The following is a 21,424-nucleotide window of genomic DNA, read 5'->3' on the forward strand; positions in this document are numbered from 1 at the left end:
TACAGTACTGACAAGTTTCCATTGCATTCTGTTAACTTCCATTTTCTTGTTAAGAGAGGGCAAACTCAGTTAAAACAGACCCACAAAGTCTGTTGCTGTTTTCTTCAAATAGCTTTACCAGACAGTAAATTTTTAATTATTCCTTGTTGGCAAATTACCAAACATGGAATATTTAATAACACACACACAATTTACCAAAATTATTTATCTACTATTTCCCCAACTGTATCTTTTACTAATTTTACTGTAAATAAAAATCAAACTATGACTAAATTTAGGGGGCTTTGTAGGATATCTAACACAGCTACTTGTTGCCACAATACATTTCCCTATGCACGATTACCAAGTGGTACATCTGCCTATCGTAAGGCATAAAAGACTACAAAAGTACTCAATTCCTGATTTCACATTCCAAACCATGGATGTCATTGCAGAAAAATTCACACATCCATAAATGTGTAATAACAAATCACTGCAACTTATAACTGTATTTTTTTTTTAATTGAAGGTTGCACATTATGTATTTAAAAGCTTATTTCCATTTTCTCTTTCACGTAGAGAAAATATATGACTGAATACATTACAATATTCAATATAAAACTGCATGAAAATTCACAGAACTCCAGAACACTTCCAGTAAGCAAAATAATTGCACCAATTTGATCCTGTTTTTTAAACAAATACTCCTCTAAGCATAATATAGGAAAGTATCTCTGCCATCATCATGCCAAATCTTGGCAGCAGTGACTAAACAGTCATTTTGCAACCTATGACCCAGAAAGCAATTCTTAGGGGACAGCAAGGACCAGGGAGATCACATAGCATTCACTCCACCTCTTTCCTCTGGGCAGTTTCTTTATTTGCCCAGAGTTATCACTGCAATCTGAGCAGCACATGGGCTTTTCCAGGCAGTTCACAGTAAGGGAAAATAGAAGTTCCCAGCTTCCCCTAATAACACTCACTGTTATTTAAGAAGAAAAGTACTTATGAATCCTCTCAATGGCTGGTGAAACATGCACACATATATACACATGTATGAATTTTTTTAGTTTGTATTTTTAAGTAAATGCTTTTCATGCAACAGAAACATTCCAGAATGAAAGATCAAGTAGTCTAACTACAGAGTTATGACTCAGATCATGAAAATCATGAAGAGAACTCCCAGATTAAACTGTATAAACTGTACACACTGCACATAACATGTTTTAAAACACCTATAAACACTACTGGAAGACTAAGAAGGCATGGGTACCAAATCCTGGCAAAAATCTTCATGTAATGGCAAGAGCATTCATCTTCCAGAAGCCCAACAATACTTGCAACCACTGTCAGCTCTTTTCATCAATATTCCCTACTAGCAGTAAATTAAAAGGAAAGCTGAAGAATGCAAAATATCCATAGAATCAATGAGGTTGGAAAAGACCTCAAAGATCATCAAGTCCAACCTGTCACCCAAGACCTCATGACTACTAAACCATGGCACCAAATACCATGTCCAATCCCCTCTTGAACACCTCCAGGGATGGTGACACTCCACCACCATAAAGCAATGGGAAAAGGGACATTCTGACACTGTTCTTTTTCTCTGTAAAATACATAAATTAATTTTAAGAAAAGTCAAATACTACATATCAGCTATGCTGCCATTATGAAAAGTGTAAGGAGTCATTTAACATAACTTCATTAAGCAGAAGACACCCATCAGGAAGATGATACTGAATAACTGAGTTCTTTTCTTCACTCTCTTACCAAGACAGTAATTTCAGCTACAAAAATAATCATTACTTTAGTCACGAAAATACAGTCATGAAACAAACTTTGCAGCATATGAAACCTGGAATCTTCATTTGCATGCTCATCAGTGGAGAGCAGCTTGTCCAGCCTTCAGGTCTGGAGTTCCTGATTTAATGAGCAGTTCTATTTACAGCAGAACTAATGAAGCTTGGTTTCCTGTGGATTTGCTCCTACAAGCCCTATGGCTACTTAACATTAATTATGTCAGTTGCCTCTAAGCTTGCCCATGTTTCCTTAAGAACCTTCACCTCATAAAACTCACCATTTGTCCACATACTACCATGTCCAAATACCCATGCTTGTTCTTCTGCTTTTGTTACTGCTCAATTCCTTGTCATGCCCTTAAACCCACCTTCACATACCATCAGGTCCATCCCCCATTACCCACCTATCTCTGCACAGCGCTACGCCAGATGCAGCATATGCTGTAGCTGGTTTGAAGCTCAGTGCATGCTGGCTGGCCAGCTGGAGATTGCTTCTTTGCTTCCAGGAGGAGCACACAAAACACCATAAACTCCTTGCCTTTATTTTTTTGGGGGAGAAGGACTCTTGTGTCCCCTCAGATGTCACTTTTCACAGACTGAAAGAAGACAATCTTGGATCTCTCCCCGCTCTTAAATTGTCTGAAACTGACTGGGTGGTTCACACTGGTTAATGGGAAAAAAAACCAAGAAAAAGGAAGACACAAGGCTGAGGTAAATGACACTTCCTTCTAAAGCCTGGTAACTTAGTTCTGGTTGGTTGAAAAGCATTCTGAAAATTCCTAGTGCTGCTCTCCTCCCTTTCCTGCAGCTGAGAGCATCTTCTGCAATGCCCATCTCACTCAGAGGGACCCGGAATACACAAAATTGACAAAAAGTCAATTTCAACATTTTTATGCTGCACCCTGTGGGCAGCAATGAAACTGTCAACAAGAATTACCATTTCACTCCACTGACAAGAAGCAGAAGGGTCTGGAGCTATTCATAGGATGGCCACCTCAATACTACAGCCATGGAAGGATAAGAACAGCACTCACTCCATCTAGGACAGCACATGTGGAACCAGGGCTATCAGGAAAATATCCTTGTCCCTTCACTGGGAGCAGGGGAAGAGCATACTCATGACCCGAGAGGTTCATGTTAATTACAGATGCAAAAGGAGAGCCTAGCCCACAGACACTACCTGTTGCTAACAGAAGCTTTATCGTTTCTTTCTCTGCCTTTGTGATTTATACTTGTTTGTGCACTGGGGATAGAGAACAGGTAACACAAAACTGCACTTAGAGGGGGCAATAATGCCCCAGTAGCGAAGTACCAGTCTGGGACTCACTAGACCTAGATAGCATTTCCAAAACCTTCCCAGGCTTCCAGCATGCCTAGGAGACTAGGAGTATATCTACATAGCATAACGCAGTGCTGTGTAGCTAGCTCAAATACCCCAAAGAATATGGCCATGCTAGCAATGCACTGCACTCAGGCTGAAGTATCCACACAGGTTCTCAGGGAGTTTGGATCTACACAAATAGCACACCACTACAAGATGTGAGCATACCCTTAGTCATCCTGCCTCAGACACCAGTTGCAATGTGGCAGTTCTTCCTTAAATGACAAGGAATTGCAATGAAAGAGTACATGAAGAGAAAAACACTCAGATACCAAAGTTAGGAAAAGGACCAAGTACTTACAACAGGCATCATGCATTCATTACCCATTTAACATTACAGATACAACCTCTGAAACATCCTGGTTTAGCATCCTTTCTCTCCGTGTCAGCTCTGCCCCTAGAGATTACAAATTATGACTCTGACTTGTAAATGTTAGTAAACATCTTCTTGAACTTTACTCGATCTTTCCATAACTGTATATAGATCCTAGAGAATACTACCCTGCAAGAACAACATCCAAAATAGGTGCTAAAAATAAAGCACTCTAGACAATTCTCACATATAAGCAAAGGTCAAAAAGGGTATGGACAGCATGCTACTTAAATTATAGAAGGAAAGTGAGAATAAGGAAAAAAAAATCAATCCACAATACAGTAAAAAAGTAGCATTTTAAGGGTCACATACCTTCTCTTTCTAAAACAATGCTGAAAGTATGAAAACAGATATTCTTAATTTTGTGAATCACACTTCTTACACCAAGCAACCAATAATCTCTAAAGCAGGGCAGCTGTTCTCTTGACGAGTTTGTGAAAAAGGCAACATTCCACACCAAACCGTGATCGGCTGTAAACGCCTCCCCCTTAGCAGCAGCAATATGGATTGCCCAGCACAGCTGGGCGATTCCTTTTTTCAGCCCACTCACACAATCGTGATATTTTTAAATGTGCTTTCATAAACACCAGATAACATAGAAATATGGAAGGACACAAGCACAACACTAATAGAGCTCTCATTTGACCACAGAATTTACAAATAAAATAACGACCAAGTCCATGGAGCACAATTAAACCCCATTTTATAGATTATGAATTCAGAACACTAACCCAAGGAAAGCCTGGTAGTGTCCCCCCACAATAAGACTGTGTCTGAGCACAACGGGATATATCCTGGCTCCTTCGCTAACCTCCAAGCACATTCTTACACCCCTTAGGAAAACAGTGACAGCGGATATAATAGGAAGGGAAACAATGACATTCTTTTAGTAACGTTCACTACCGAGTCCAGTACGTTAGACCCAGCCGGTCAGTGCTACACGACGACAGTTTCTGCATTCCCGTGGAGCAGACGCATTCTCCTCCAGCCCGAGCTCCGCCGCTCAAGGCACAGACCGATTTTTCCCTTAGGAGCCAGGCCAGGTACTCAACCTCTCTAACCGCCACTGCCGACCGAAGCGGCTGTAGGGCCCGGAGCCACATCCGCACCCTCCGAAGGGCACGAAGGGGGCCGCCGCCGCCTCCGTCCCCCCACCCCGCGGCCGCACACGCCGAGGGGAAGTGCGCCTCGCCCCGGCTTCGACCCCCGGCGGCGCGGGCTCCACGTCAGCCTGCCCCCACTCCCTCGGCCCCTTGCCGCGGGGCTGACATACACTTTCCCTCCACACCCGCCGCCCCCCAGTCGAAGGGCTGTGTCACGCCGGGCCCGCCCGGGCCGCCCCGCGTCGCTGCAGGCCCCACGCCGCCGCAGACCCCCAGCCCGGCACGGGACGCTGCTCTTACCGCCAGGTCGGGGCTGTGGGAGTCCCGCTGGGAGACAGCGCGGATGACCCCGGCCCGCCAGCGCCCGCTCTCCGGCTGCTCCTCGCAGCCGCCTCCGACGCACAGGAATCGCTTCCCCACCAGCTCCGGCCGCGTCTCCACCGCCACAGCCATGGCCGCCGCCGCCGCCGCGCAAGCACCGCACCAGCCGCCGAACCCGCTCCTCTACGGGCCGCCCATGACGAGAGCGGCGCGGAGCAGGAGCACGCACTGGGCTCTTGGCCTCAGCGGCGGACTAGGTCGGCGCCCCTCGGCCGGGCCGGCGCCGCGGGGCCGCTCCGCAGCTGCCGCCAGCAGCCTGACACAAACACCGAGGGGCGGGGGAGGGCCGGGGGCGCGCGCTCCCTCCCTTCTTCCCTCCCTCTCGCGCGCTCGGCGGCTCGCTCACCACCGCGCTGCGGCCCCGACCACTCCGCCCACACAGCCCACTGCCATGGAGACCGGCACGACGCGCCGTCTCCCTCCGCCAGGCAGCGCACGGGGAGGGGGGCAAGAGACCGCCGCCGCGCGGTAATGAGTCCGACCGCCCGGTGCCTGGGCAGGAGAGACACCGAAACCCCGCAAGGGCTCTTGTTGGTGAGGCGAGCGTGCTGCTTAGATGACTGTCCTCGACAGAGGCCACTTTCCGCTGGGGAGCCCCAGGCGCTGCACCCCCGACCCAGCCCCCGACCTCACCTGTCCTCGACCCCGCCGCCTGCGGAAGGCGGGAGAAGAGTGGTTTCGCGATAGTCCGGCACCAGCAGCCTCACTCTCTCTTCTAACTCCGGTCTTGCTGTGAGGTTTCGGATGCAGCTTGCCTCGGGCACTTCCCTTCGGCTGCCAAGGGGCTGCCCCGGCTTCCCCAGCCTACCTGAGGTGCGTGGCTCTGAGAGGTGGGGCTGCTGGGACCTCTCCAGGAGCCAGGCACGAGGACTGAGGACTCCATCTCTGCACAGATGAGGAGGGTTAGGACTACATCTGTTCTCTGCAGCACCTTCATCCCCAGTTTAGCTTCTTACCAGTTAAAGCCAAGCATACACCTCTCCCTATGGCAAATGAGGCCACACAACTCCATGGGAATGCAACGTTTGTTTGGTCCATCACAAGCTTTTTACAGGCACAACACTTCAGAGCTAGAAAACATTATTTGATACCACTGAATACAAATCAAGGAAGGATGCCCAAGTAGTCAGCTCTGACATTCACAAATGCTTCAGCTGAGATCTTGGTTTGTAATACAAAATCAAGCTATGTTCTCTAGCAGCTGCTACCACCTTATCGTTTTTTCCATAAAGCCTGTAGTCATGCTGTAGTAAGGCTGTGTGTAAGTTTCAAGAGGTTTTCCTTCACATTCTAGAGGTGTAGCTTTTGTGAACTTCTGCCTTTCTTTGCTGGTATGCTTACTCTCAGGAGAGCAGGTTAATGATCTCTCATCTAGCACCAGAAAGCAAATTTGAATAGCACATTTTTGAAAAATAGATTATGAGGCTAAAGCAATAAATCAAAAGCACAAACTTAGCACATTCCTATATATTTCAGTGGAACAAGTAACTTCTGATACAAGGGAAGTTAATTAACAGAAAGCAAGAGGAAAAAAAACAAGGAAACCAACAACAACAACAAACACAACAGAACAAAACCCACAGATGAATCAATTCATCATTTGCCTTGACAAGTTTGTTCACGGTATTGGAATAACCTACAAGACATAACATTTATACCAGGATCTACAGCTGCCTGGCATTCCATTGGCAGTAGGCTACAGATGCATGGCCCCTAGAAGCTGTAAAAAGAACCACCATGAATTTGAGCTAAATGAGATCTTCACCCACCTTTCCAGGTAATGCTACAACCAATAAAATGTCCTGTGGTCTTGCAGAACAAGCAAAAATTATGTCAGTACACACCAGTTATTCATAAAGTGTATAAAAAGAAGTTACAAGGACAACTAAAGAAATACAAGTCATGTAAAAACTATTTATAGTTTTAGTAGATTTCCTCTTGTTTAGCCAAAGAGTAATTTGAGATTATTACTGAATTATACACTTAAATATATTAAATTAGCATGCAACAAACCATAAAATATACCCCAAAATCCAACTTACATGAGTCTATGACTGAGCTTGTGAATTTATCAGTGAATGTCAAAATATTATAAAGTATTTTAAATTTGTTCCAAAAATTCATCTTATGAAGTGCTGACATCCACCAGAATTATATTTTAGTATAGATTAGAATTCACTGTTGTTCAATGCTGCATCATTTCATAGTTATCAGCTGAAAACATCAGTAAGATGAAGTAACATCGACATTTAGGTGTAAATTCCCATGGTCAGCTGTCACGTCCCAGGTGCCAAGTGAGAAAGGCAGGACCTTTATCCAGCTCCTCACCACACCACCAAGCATGCTGCTCCTCCAACAGCTTTTCATACAGACCAGCAGAAAAGAGCTTAAGGGAGAGCCCTGCCTTGTCAGGGTAGCTTCCCTCCCCAGTCACCCAACACCTCAGCTCTTCTTTTTCAGGTCTTCAGCTTTGAAGTGCTCTTGTTATCCATATGTGCTTTAGGAAGGTCAAAATGACTACATCTGGGTGGGTCAGAGTACAAGAGACCCATGGGTTGCTCAATATGTTCTCCATGTTCAGCAACTTATTTTCTTTGCTTCTGTTCACTTACCTATTTCTTCTTTGCTTCCTCCTTCTCTCCTTGTTTCTCTGCAAGGCACTGGAAAATGTGAGAGTGCTAAATGCCCAGGATGTGTCTAAGTCAACACAGATCCTCTGGCTGTAACAGAACAAAGTAATGGTGCTCTGGCCCAAGGCCTGAAGATAGCCTATAGACCAACTCCTACAGAGTTTGTGTTCTATCACACTTCAGCAGGACTTCTTCCTTTCTCAGAAGCCTTTGCAGTTGTCAAATTAATACATTAATTTCCCTTTCAAAGCAACACCTCCTCTGTTTCTTTGACAAATATTATGCAATACTTGAACTGACTTTTCAAAGTACCAAAATTCATAGGATTGAAAGGGTTAGAAATCTTGTCATAGGTTACTCTTCTTGGGCTTAGCGACACTCAGAGCCAGGGGCCCATTAGCAGTACCAAAGCAGGGATGACAATTTCAGACTGGAGAAGTCCGGACTTAGATAGATAGATAGATAGATAGATAGATAGATAGATAGATAGATAGATAGATAGATAGATAGAAAGAGATCACCTTTAGAAAGAAGAAAGAAACCACCTTTAGGCTGAGCCCCAGACGTGAGGGCTTTCCCTTGGAAATTAATTGCAGGTAAACTCCCCCTCTGCACACCTGTGTGGCCCCAGTGCAGTTTTGGTAGTAAATATAGAATCACAGAATGCTAGGGGCTGGAAGGGACCTCCAGAGACCATGGGGTACAAGTCCCTTCAAAGTAGGGCCACTTAGGGCAGGTCACACAAGAACACATCCAGGTGGGTTTTGCAGATCTCCAGAGAAGGAGACTCCACAACCTCTCTGGGCAGCCTGTTCCAGGGTTCTGTCACCCTCACAGTAAAAAAGTTTTTGCTCCTGTTGAGATGAAATTTCCTGTGATTGAGTCCATGTTCATGGCCTCTTGTCCTATCACTAAGTATAATTGAAAAGAGACTGGCTCCATCCTCCTGACAGCCACCTTTCAGATATTTGTAGGCATTGATAAGGTCCCCTCTCAGCTTTCTCTTCTCCAGACTAAACAGCTCCAGATCTCTCAGCCTCTTCTCATAAGACAGACGCTCCAGTCCTTTCATCATTCTCACAGCCATCTGTTGATCTCTCTGCAGTAGTTCCCTGTTTCTCTTGAACTGGGGAGCCCAGAACTGTACACAATACTCCACAATACACCACTAACAAGGGCAAAGAGAGCCTCCCCTGACCTGCTGGACACACTCTTCTTAATGAGGTTACTACTGGCCACCTTGGCCACCAGGGTACATCACTGTCCCATAGATAACTTGCTATCAAACAGGACTCCAAGGTCCTTCTTTAGAAAACTACGCTCCAGCAGGTCAACCCCTAACCTGTATTGGTGCATGGTGCTATTCCTCCTCAGGTGCTGGACTCTGCTCTTACCCTTGCTGAACTTTATTAGGTTCATCTTTGCCCATATGTCTAGTCTGTTCAGGTCTCACTGAACAGCAGCACAGCCTGATGGGGTGACAGCTAGTCCTCCCAGCTCTGTATGATCAGTAAATTTGCTGAGGGTACAACTCTGTCTCTTCATCTAGGTCATTGATGAAGATGTTGAATGAGACTGGACCCAGCACTGATCCTTGAGGAACACCACTAGCTACAGGCCTCCAACTGGACAGTGCACCATTGATCACACCCCTCTGGGCTCTCTTGTTTAGCCAGTGAGAGATCAATTCAGCCACTAAGATTTACAGGCAAAGTAAAAACATTCTGCTGGCCCAACAAATGAAAAACACTGACACTAGATGTGACCTTATTGTTCCATCTTGTCATCCAGATTGTATCTCAAACTGACACTAACCACCTGATCCCACCTGAAAGAGGCAACAAAGTCCTGCCACAAAGGCACGTGAATAGACAGGGGAAACAAGACTCTACATTCTTTAGCTTCAAACATCAAGAAAAGCCATATCCATGATTTCAGAAAATCACTGCATCTTCCATTGTTGTTATAATTGAAAAAGTAATGATGGTGCTGTTTATATCTTCAACAAATGGCTTCTGTGGCTAAATATCCCACTTCAGCTGGGTATTTAACCACCTGAAAAGGCTGTCATGCATATGGTATGTTAACACTATCCTATAGCACAGATTACTATATGAAGAGTTTTTCTCCCCAATATTCTCAGTCTCACTTGCTTGAAAGTATACATTTTTGTCAGTTACAAAATAAAAATATTTATTGGGAGCTATTCCTAACTTCCAGGCTGAACAACTGGAACTGTAACAACTCTTAAGCAGCTCTTCCATTTTTGTGTTGTATAATTTTAGATCTATTTTACCTTTGTTTGGGAGAGAGCAAACACTAGTTTCCTCCAAATCTATGATTCCTCAGAAATTTGGAAAGTCACATTTAATGTCTTCTGGGGTTCAGCATCACAAAATTAGGAATCTGTATTTAATAGAAACTTGTACTTTTTGTTTTAAAAGTTTCCTAATTTGAAAATTCATAGCTAAGAGAAATCAATTTTTCCTCACTCATCAGTCATTTCCACTACAAAACTAATTTTATATTTCCAACTCTTTTACCTCATCTTCTATATAGAGTCCAAGGGCTTTTTAAAATTAATTCTATCAAAAGCATCTTCCTTGAAAACAAAATTATTTGAATGGTGAAACAGTCCTTGAGCACTGAATGGGATACAAAGAGGTCAGTGGCAGAATATGATTATTTAAAGACAGCTATTTGATGCAGGTGCAAAGGCAGCATTGAACACCTGGGGGTGCAAAGGTGCAGGACAGTAGAGCTGTGGTTCACAGGACTGCCTATCCATCTCTACCACTATCATCCTATATGGTGATTTACTGATATTTATATCACTGTCTAGTACCACAATTCCAGCCGGGGTTATTGACTGACCACTCCTGATATTTTCTTCTGTCTTTGCTTTCTCACGTCTATAAAGCCTGCAAATTGACTGCTATATTTACACTTCAGGCAAATGAAACACCCCACCATACCCAGTTATTGCCTTCAGGACTTGACACCATCTTGGCTGTTGCTGCAAGATAAAAAAGGAAGAACATTTACATTTATTGCATTTGTGAATCACTGTGGCCATATCTGTAGTAGAAAAAGCTGTGGTTCACAGTGTGCCACTCTATCAATGCTGACAACAGTAAGGAGCACTACTGAGCCCTCATATGCCGTTTGCACAGTCAATTTGTAGCCCAGAACAAAATACTCACAGCATGCTCTGATTCAAACATTTCTTTCTGTTCCTGCTAATGAGCTATCACCAAAAGATGCTTGGAGAAATTAAATAAATATGGCCTTCCATACATCTCTTTCCACAGAAGTTTGCTGACATCTTAAAATAGTAACCTTTCCATATTTCCCACCCCCTTTCTTCCTGTCACCCTGAAACACTTAACCACTACCTTACACTTGAGCCAGCAAAGCAGAGCTCATGAGCATCCCACATCTGTTTTAAATACACAGTCAGACAGCCCAACCCAGTGAAGGGGAGAGAATGGTTTTGCAGAGCTCTGGGACTTGTGTCCTGGAGCTGCTGAGATCGACTCAGTCTTTGTCCTCTGCCTTAGGGCTGGCCACCTTCCTCCACCGGGGGATGGCATCACTTTCAACAGCTCTCCCTGCTTTCTATATTAGGTATTTAACTGCAGCCGGAGGGCAGAGCATCCTTAGACCAGCACTATTCCTTGATACCACACAACCTTTCTCACTCCTAATTTTACTCCCTATAGAGGTAAAAAACAGAGGGTGGGCTAATAGAGAGAGCAATGCTGTCAGTCACCACCTTTCCCTGAATAACTACAGGCTTAATTTCTCAGGTGAGACTTCCAGGCTCTGCTTTGGCCTTATCAGATGTCTCCATCTAGAACAACCTCCAGAATTTGTTTTGGGGAAAATGTTCTCAGTTCCACAGGTGGAAGATGCCTGTTTCCTAACTGGCTAATGGTCATGAAGTACAGGTGCAAATATTGAGAGCAAAGATGATACACAAGCTGCAGCAGGGTAACATTTTGCTGGAAATTTTGTGGCCATGTTAGTAATGTTAGATCCCCATTTGTTCCCTACATTTCAGTCAGTGGCTTGAGGCTTTGGTACTTCTCAGGAATCAGACTGAGCTTTAGGTGCATCTATGAGGCCCTTACAAAATTCTCTCAGGCAAATGCATGCTGTAACACCCAGAACAAAGTACCAGAACTAAGAACCATTAGTTATTTGGCTGAGGGGATCTGCCTATAGAACAAAACTCAGGAAGAGATCTGGCATATTCAGAGACAGAAATACTGATGTTCCTCCTGAAAATGCCTGCCTTTTGCCAGGCTGCTCCCAACAGTGATGCTCCTTTCTCCTGTCCACCACTTGCACATAAAACTTGAAATCAGTCATCCCTAACAATAGATTATGACCTTCCTAGGAACCTTCCTCCCAGTTGCACCTACACTGCACAAAGGGCAGTAAGTGCTTTGCTACTGCTGGTAGACCATTGGTTAGTGGTGCAGCTAATTGTATAGAAATGCCTACTTCTCTCATGTAAGTTCCTGGAGCACCAACTTCATGGGTATTTTTGTTTATTGTTAGATAATGCTAAATGTTTGGCTACTGCTATCTCTCTGTTCTCACAATTAGTAGGTTTCTAATATTAGCAGATGGGCAACAGTAAAAATAATTTTAAAAACCACACCCCCAAAAAAACCTCCACCAAACCCATCCCTGAAAATATGCATAACCCTGTGAAGGCAGTTACTACTTCTATGGCAGGCATTTATCTCAGTTTTAAGATGTGACAATGTCTCCCAGAATCTTATAGAAGAACTTCTTTTTGTGTTGGATTAAAGGTGACTAAGTAGATCAATTTTTGAGTAGGTACTGTTACTGATGAAAAGGATAGGATATATTCACCACTGAAATAAATGTACAGGTTTTCTTTGAATTAACTGAGAACTGGATAAGGACTCTTACCCTCACTGGAGACCACTCATGTATCATGTAATAAAGACAGTAAAGGGAAACTGAGCAGGTATAGTTAGCTAGAACCTTCTATTCCAAGTGCTTTGGTCCATTGTGTGGGGGTTGCTGTGAGCACCTTTAACAAGTCTGAATAAAGAGACAGAAGGCTTATAATCTGATTATTACTCTCTACATAGCTTTATCAATATTTATCTCAAAACTTCTTGCATATCTTAAAAAAAATCACTATTAAGAGCTGTACTAGTGCTGCTATACAGGTAACTTCCTGTTACTGAACCTCCAGTTTCAGTATGAATTTATGTTTGGTTTCTAATCCCTTTGGAAGAAAGGGCTCTTGCCAACAGCAGCTTTAGACTGAAATCACTTGGATGTTAGTACTGTTGATCCTGATATAACTAAACTAGGTGATGGTTGTGGTAAGGATGTAGCTTAGCATGCTGCTATATGATACACATCATAAAAAGCTAATGCAATGTTTTGAGGTCTAGAGAATCTCTAGAGCTGAAATTAGTTTATCATTAAACTGTGTGCTAGATGTGAAAAAAATGACATGACAATGTTACTTATAGCTACTTCCTCTTCTGGAAAAAATATAAAGGTTGTTGGGCCTTTCTGAAACTGAGGTAGAAAGAAAAGCTCATAATCACATTTTAAAAGGTTATTTTAGCTAACTTTTTTTGGTAAGGTTCTGTAATATACTTTCTCCTCAATTTCTTCTTACCCTTACCCACTTACTACTTTGCTAGCCATTCCCCTTCATTTTCTTAATGTAACTCCAGTATTTCCCCTGTATCTATAGATCATCAAGCACAATTGCTTGGTATCAGCTTGTGGTAACTACCCTTTGACAAGTTTTTCTGATTGCTGTTTTTGTGTGATGCTAGTTCTTCTTTCCTCCTGCCAGCAAACTGGCTCCAAAATGGATTAAAAGCAACACACAAGTTTCTTTCCTGTGTTCCAGCTGCCTGTTTTGTTGAGTTTCTGTGTCAGGAAAGGCCAACAAATGAGTGTTAATTGTGCCATTTAACAATATTTATCTTTTTGTTACATATTGTATGGCACAGAATGTAAACAAATGATGTTACTGATTTAATTCTGATCAAGCAAGAAGACTTTCTTACTGCTCCTGGCACTGTTATACCAATTAAAACTATCTCAAATTTTATACTAAGACAGTAACCTCTTCGATTAATTTACTGTTCTCATTAGGAGAGTTTGAGAGTCTGTCACATTTGTTCAGGCTATACTCAAAATTGGTCCTGGGATTGATTTAAGTCTGCTCTTGCTGAAAGAACTGTAATGAAACATTACATCTTATAATCACAGTCTGAAAAGGCACAGAACTACATAAGTAGAGAGATGAGAAAGGACTTGCTCATCTTCTTGGCCTTAAGAGCAGAAGATTGTTTGCTTGGTGCTGTGTCATTTAATTGAATGAAGAGATTGTCTCAGAGTTATGGTTAGAAGGGAACTCTGGAGGTTGTCTAGTCTGATCCCCCTGCTCAAAGCAGAGTCACCAGCAACAGGCTGTTCAGGGCTATGCCCAGTCAAGTGTTGAATTATCTCAAAGACTGGAGACTTCACAGTCTCTCTGGGCAACCTGTTCCAGTGTTCAAAAGCACAGCACAAAAAGTATCTTCTTAAGCTTAGATGGGATTTCGTGTTTGGACTCATTATCTCTTGTCCTTTCACAGGGCAACACTGAGAAAAGGCTGGCTCCTTCTGTATTCCATCTTCAAAAAAAGATTAGTGCAACCACTCTTGTTTGTATTAATAACATCCTGATTATTACCAGGTCTATATAATACATTCATTATTGATTTTGTGGTGCCAAAGGCATCCAATTCTCTGTCCATCCACCTTCTGAGCTATCTTTCTTCGGTTCCCATGCCAGCAATGCTACCTGCTTGCTGCTGCTCAGGTTGTGTCTTGTACTTCTGTTGTGCTCATGACCCTAGACAGGGAAAGGTAGAAGCAGAAATTGGCTCTCCTTGTCTAGTTTGCTGAAGTTCAGACAGCAGATAGCTCTCAACTTCAGCAGATCAGCTCTGTGGATGCAAGAGCAGACCAGCTGCTCAAAGTGTACAAAGCAGGAAGCTATGTCAGGGAGAGAGGTAAGTCCTAACTACAGGTAAAGGCCTAAAACTTAGAAAAACCCATACTCTGTAGCTGAAGCACCACTGATTGAATTAGGAAAACCATTCTTGGAAAGAAGGATTAGTGGAGAAAGATGTACTCAGTTCTCAGTATAGACTGCACAGGTCTGCAGGAGACCTACCTCCTTTCAGTCAGTGGTCTGAAGGTGGACATGCTCCCACTATCAAGTCCTAAATCCATGAACGTTATGGGTGCCAGAGGGAGCACTATGCTACCCTTTCTATATTTAGATACTGATCATGCTTTAAGAGCAATAGGCCAAACCACTTGTTATCTATAATATTAGAGGTAGCTGAAGGGGGCAAAAGGAAGAATAACAACTGAAGAGAAATCTTTGTATCTTGGTCTTCTATTTTTACCTCTCTCCTTGTTACCTTTTCCCTTTAAATCAGAATGCTGTTTCCAGAAAACTTTGTTCTGATATTACTGTGTTGCAGCAGTAACTATATGGGAATATTCATTATCTGACAACACTCAAAGATGACCCCAACTTATATCAAGTTGCTATCCTAACTGCAGTGAGAGAATACAGCATACAGAAACTTCCTCAGCATAAGCCAGTCTGTATCTAAAAGCACTAAGTGTAACCTGAACTTCAGAAAAGGCCAGCAAGTAATTTCTCCTGTCTTTGTAGTTCCAGTGATGTTATTTACCCGAAGTAGACTTCAGATGATGGCACAGAGCTTTATTTAGGATGATTCAGAAAGGTCAAGGTCTAAGGCAAGTGAATGGTGAGCCAGCCTCTGTGGCTGCACTGATGTCCTAGACTGGGGACTGATGTTTGCTTTACAGGAAGAGGCCTCAAAAGGCTTATTAAACTTATAATTTGGGACTCTCATGTGCCCAAATGTAATGCAAATCTGCTGTCTTTCTTGTTTGAAATTACTGACAACACAAGGATTAAATGGAATTTCAAGGAAATGGCTATAATAAGCACCACCTCAAAGCCTCACGCTGACTCCAATTTTCTTATGTCTTAGCCTGCTTTAAACCTTCTAAATTATGTCCCAGCAATTTAACACTTGTGTTTTGTGTTGTTTAAGGTATGTTTTTTATACAAAAAAATCACTTTTAGTGGTAACTACTAATCAAATTGAAGACTGAAGTAAGTGAAACAAGACATTTTAGTGGTGGTATAGTTGTGATGCAACTCATCCACAAGGAAATAACATAAAGGGAGATATAAATGCCTTTTTTCCAGCATTTGCATTACCTTCAAGACTTATTCTATGCCAAAGACAATGGCTCTTGGATACTTACTTTGTGTCTGAGAGACTCACTGTGTCAACCACACAATCTCTGTAGCCACTCAAAACCACACAGGTGACTTCATGTTTGGCTTTTGGTTTGTTTGTTTAATTCAGCTGATCAACACACTTCATTGTTGTGCATTCATCATTTGTGGAGGTAGTGGTCTGTAGTACTTCAGAGGTCAGCTGCTGAGGTTCCTGAGTTTTGAGCTGCACTTTGTGTGGGATTGTTTTTTGAGTTTTGTTTTATTTTTTCCTGTTATTTCTGTATTTGTGTATCTTGGTGGATTGTTTTTCAAGACATGGGAGAGAGGATGAAAAAGCATGTGTAAGACCTGTGTTCATACAGAAATATGGTGGGAAAGGAAGCTGTAACAAACCTGCTCCTGATTCCCATCTTTCAGTGGTTGGACAGGGTCAGCTTCTGGTGGCTAACAGTTCTATATAGCAACTTTTGGAAGACAAGGGATATGCAAAAAAGGGTAAACCTCAGTGGAAAGAAGTTTTTATTTGTCTAGACAGAGCATTCTTGACATAATGTAGATAATTGTTCCCTAGACTCCTGCAGATGAGCAGCTCAGGGCAGCCGCAGCAACAGTGCATTTATGCCCGTTAAACCAGAAGTTCTGCCTATTGTTTCTCCTGCCTTCATCAGTTTACACTGCTACAGTCCAGCTATGTTATACCAGGACATTAAACATTCAGCATCCAGAGTGTCTAGACAGGCTAAAAGACTTGTCTGTGCTCTGCTTTTCAGAGTCAACTTTCCTAAGAGCTGAAAGGCTATTTGGAAAGATAAGGTGGCAGCGTTCCTAGTACAAGATGCATTTCAGGCTGCCTTCTGAAGCTAGTATGGAGTAACACACTCTGGTAGTGATTTCTATCAGTGCAGAAAATTCCTGTGCAAGCATCCCCTGCTCCCCAGAGATTCTTCAGGACTCTGACAATTATTGATGATGTCTCAAACAGCTTGCACTTGTATTCTAAGGATTAAAGTCCATGTAGAAATGTACCCTGTTAGCTGGTAATGTCCTGCTTTAATAATAGAGGAAAGGACTAAAGGGTGACTTTGTTGCCACAGAAGACGGGAAAGATCTTTTTAAGGCAGAAACAAAGGGTTTCCATTTAAAATGTAGAAGCTGTGGACCAATGGATATATTTTGCTGTGCATATCTCCTGGGATTAGCAATGCTAAACAAGCAACCAACCAACCAAAAAAAAAACCCCAACAAACTTTTTTTCCATATAATTTTCCATGTAGCCTTTTAGTCACTCCTCTTAGAGGAAGAAGCAAATACTTGTTTCCTGTAGAGTGGAAATGAATGTTGCCTCTAGAAGCTTTGTAAACTGAAAGTTAGATACAAAATAAGGGCTCATGATCCTGTTGCTGCTAATATATCTACACACACACTTGTGCTCTATATCACAGAAACCTTGACTATGATTTCAGACCCCAGGACAAGCCTGGGAAGCTTTTTCGGAGATGAAGAAGGGCGAGCAGTCAGCCTGCCTAGCACTGACTGCTAGATCCTTGTGTTACTTGCTAAAGTGAGGACATGAGGATGCTCCTATCAGGTACATTCCAGCTCTCCCTTCTCTGACTGAAGATTCCTGGGGAGTTTTGTGCTGACCTGCTTAACTTCCAGCAAGGAAGAGCAACATCCTTGTGTAAGTGCTTTATAGCCCAAGCCCTTTAAAGCAAAATAAATTTTGCTGCATACAGAAAAATGAGCCCTCCAAGAACAGAGAATATCAACAAAGCCTTTAGACTGGTAGCCAGGGTATCAAGAAGCAGCATATGAGAGAAATTCCCAGACCAATGAGGCCAAACAGCTATTTGATGAAGAGACTAAAAGGATAACATTTTGTTACTGAGAATAAAAGGTAGGTGGTGGATTTATTATCTTATGCCACTTAAAGTTATATAGTGTTAACAGAAATCTGGTTATAATGTTCAGTATATGAAAGTTTCTAGCTAGAGATAGAAATCAACTGTAAAGTATTTAGGGACTAGAAAGAAAAAATCATTTAAAGAAGCCTGCAGTTTAATTTGTTCAAGGGATTGAAATGTGACTTAAGTATGCATGCATCCTTGTAGAGAGATAATGAGTGTGAAAGTGCTCTTTAATCTATCACTTAGAGCATAGCCATAACCAATAACTGGAAATTAAAGGTGAAGTTTAAAAGCATATGCCTAGTTTCCTGCAGGGAAATACAATTTGATGATGAAAATTAAAAAATAATAATAATTAAAAAAAAAAAGAAGAATGTTCTGAGGCCTTAAAATCAATATCTTTTGTCAGCAGTGCTGCTTCTAGAAAATGAAGTTTATGTGACACAATGTGAATGAATGATTTTTGTGTCTTGGGTTTTAGTTAGATTAAATGATTTGATACTCTCCTACAGTTTTAATTTATAGAAAGAGACCTCTTCCTCAGTTCAGAGGATAATGCAGAGAGACAACAACTCTTGGGAGAAAAGGAACCAAATCAATGAAGAAACAGAAAGTATTGATCCAAGAAGAAAGAAATCAGAATATTGTATAACAAAAGAGCTTCCTTAAAGGCATTTATTGGTGAGTAGTTTTGACTAAACCTGTCTTAGGATAAATGAGGGCATAGTGAAGTCAGTTGGCTGAAGACTGTATGTAGGTATTGCTATCCTGGCTCATAGCAGGCTCACTCAATCATCCCTGCCCCAAGTAGTTCTTCCAGCTGATTGTGCTGTGCTGCCCTGGAATGGTGGGAGAAGGAAAGGAAACCTGATAGCCCAGTGTCCTTTGTGGGCAGCCTTTTGACTTGCTGGATAATGTATGATGTAGTCCTTCACTTCTTGGTACTGATAAGCTCCTTTGGAGCTGGGGGGGAGGAGGGGCTGAGGGGGAGTCTCCATATTTCAACAGACTTGGATGTAATAAAGGGAATCTAAGGGTCTGGAAAGTGTGCCATAAGGAACTGTGTTTGTTTCCTCAAGGGAAGATGCATTAGCTTAGGTACTGGTTTCAGTTCTTAAAGTCACTTTAAAAGGGAATGAATGCTTTTCCTTACATGCTTGGGAAAGACAGGATTCAAAACTCCTGAATACCTGTTGACTGAGTTTAATACAAGGAAATACTTCCCAGTAGAATAATGAAGGACTAGTAAAAATAGCTAGGAAAAGGTGTGTAATCTCTGTTGAAAGGCTTCAGGAACAGGTAGGACAAGACAGATGTCCAGATGACAAGGGGTGATCCGGGTTTTGTTATGCAGCAGATAAACTTGGGGCCTTTCCTGGTTCTGAGTTTTTGTTGGTTTTTTTTCCTACCTCTTTTGGGCTTATTGCCATGGTTTGGTGCACTGCTTAACTGGAGATTATGACTTTCTGTAAATCAATATTGTGCTGAACAAGGTTCTAAGTGTTGTCAAAGAATGTATATCTCCTCTTCAGTTTAGGTAAAATCTATCAGACTGTTCACTGTTCCCTGATAGAATGCAGCTGGTGTACATATGAGCTTAGTCAGCAGACTATAAAATAGCATAAGCTTTCCACAGTCATCAGAAACATCAAAAGCAAAAAGAGTTGGGTTTTTTTCAATCTACAACAGATTGCTATAATTATTAAATGTGATGCATCACAAGTAGTGATTGAATATAGCTGAGTTGATATTACCCAGACAGGAAGAAATAATATGGCTTTGGTCTCTGTCTCTGTACAGATTTTAAAACCCAGAGAGAGGGTGGATCATCACATCCCTGAGTATGTGTAGCCCATCATTTTAAATGGCTTGCTCTCATGAGAGAGGCATATATTTACTGTAACATTCAGCTGCAGCTTTTGAACAAGTTAACAGCTTTAATGCCACTCTACTTGGGAACAGGGGAACAATAAACTATACAAATCTGTGCCGTGGACTGCCCTACTGAGATGTACTGGCATATAACACTCGTGTGTGGCTACATTTTTCTACAGAGTAATGTGTGCAGGTTTGTGTGCGATACATGTCAAAAACCTTTCTATCTATAGCTTAGCAACACAGAAATGGGGGAGTGTCAGGAACAACTGCTGCTTTGTGAAAGTCTCTCAGGTACTCTTGATGATCTGGAAATGATCTCCTCGGTAGCAACTGCTTGTCCTTGCAGGGTGGCATGTCATATGCTTTCAACTCCAAATAGAGGCAGTAAGTATGGACATAACGACTGCTGCTAGGACAAGTCTCAGATAGAGCTATTCCAAACTTTCCCCTTCCTCTTTAGAACACATTTCCCTTAAGAAAAAAATCCTGAGGGGTGCTCTTATGCTTCTGCTAAGAAATAAGGAATCAAAAGCATTTAACCCATTGCAGGCAGTCTTCAAAAATTGATACAACCAATCGACAGTCGCATGATAAGCACAGTGAATTTTCTTTCAAGAAAGCAGAGTACCCTCTTAATATTTGTACTTTAAATCAGATTAATCAATTCTGTCTGAACTACCTGGTTCTCAAGCTGCGCCAGGGGAGGTTTAGGCTGGAGGTTAGGAAGAAGTTCTACACAGAGAGAGTGATTGCCCATTGGAATGGGCTGGCCAAGGAGGTGGTGGAGTCACCATCACTGGAGGCGTTCAGGAGGAGACTCGATAGGGTGCTTGGTTGCATGGTTTAGTTGATTAGGTGGTGTTGGATGACAGGTTGGACACGATGATCTTGAAGGTCTATTCCAACCTGGCCTGGTCTATTCCATTCCATTCCATTCCATTCCATTCCATTCCATTCCATTCCATTCCATTCCATTCCATTCCATTCCATTCCATTCCATTCCATTCCATTCCATTCCATTCCGCTGCTGTCAAAATAGGCTATTGGTAAACTGATGAAAATCCTTCAGCTTTATATTGACAGGGCTCTTCTGGTTTTTCTTCAGTGGTCAGTCTTAGCCTTATCTGCTTTCCCTGACCTATAACATATTTTGACATCATTCTTTGTAGCCTTGGGAGAAAAAAATTACAAAAATGCTGGCCAGTGCTTACATTTGCTACTTTCTTTGCTTGCAAAGACTTCCCTTTACTATGCAGCTCAGTTACAACTCCAGCTAGATCACAGAAACATAGAAACATACATGCCTTTTTTTTAGCTCCAAATTCTGTAATGCTTAAAATTTAATATTAACTGAAGTTGTCAGGGCCCCCAAAATAAGGAAACTGGCCTAAAGAAACCTGCCAAACCATAAATTTAACATCATGCTCCTGTTTGAGTTTTCAGGCTTTGCATTTGCAGGTAAGTCTGCTTATGTCAGAGGAAGAAATTATGCAAAGCCTAAGGATTTGACTTATTAACATAGAAGCAAGAGCTTTAAAGGAACACCAGACTACATCTGATAAAACTGTGAGAACAAGAGTGGTAAAAGCTACCAGATTAAAAGCAACAAACAAGCACCAAAACACCCAAACAAAACCTGAAAA

General features: G+C 42.3%; 1 protein-coding gene across 2 annotated transcripts in view; it reads right to left on the bottom strand.

The window, feature by feature from the left end:
* JMJD1C (jumonji domain containing 1C) overlaps positions 1 to 5,151 on the bottom strand; it is a 174,048-nt gene extending 168,897 nt beyond the window's left edge. The window contains exon 1 of one of the 2 annotated variants that reach the window (XM_068140113.1): positions 4,936 to 5,151. In XM_068140113.1, the coding sequence (XP_067996214.1) occupies positions 4,936 to 5,088 (153 nt within the window). In that variant the 5' untranslated portion in view covers positions 5,089 to 5,151. The remainder of the gene's footprint in view (positions 1 to 4,935) is intronic. The other variant, XM_068140114.1, reaches the window with a different exon arrangement.
* Positions 5,152 to 21,424: the final 16,273 nt, after the last annotated feature.

The sequence above is a fragment of the Melanerpes formicivorus genome, unplaced genomic scaffold, assembly GCF_026170545.1.
Source record: "Melanerpes formicivorus ecotype bairdi unplaced genomic scaffold, bMelFor1.0.p_v2 SCAF_6, whole genome shotgun sequence".
NCBI lineage: Eukaryota > Metazoa > Chordata > Aves > Piciformes > Picidae > Melanerpes > Melanerpes formicivorus.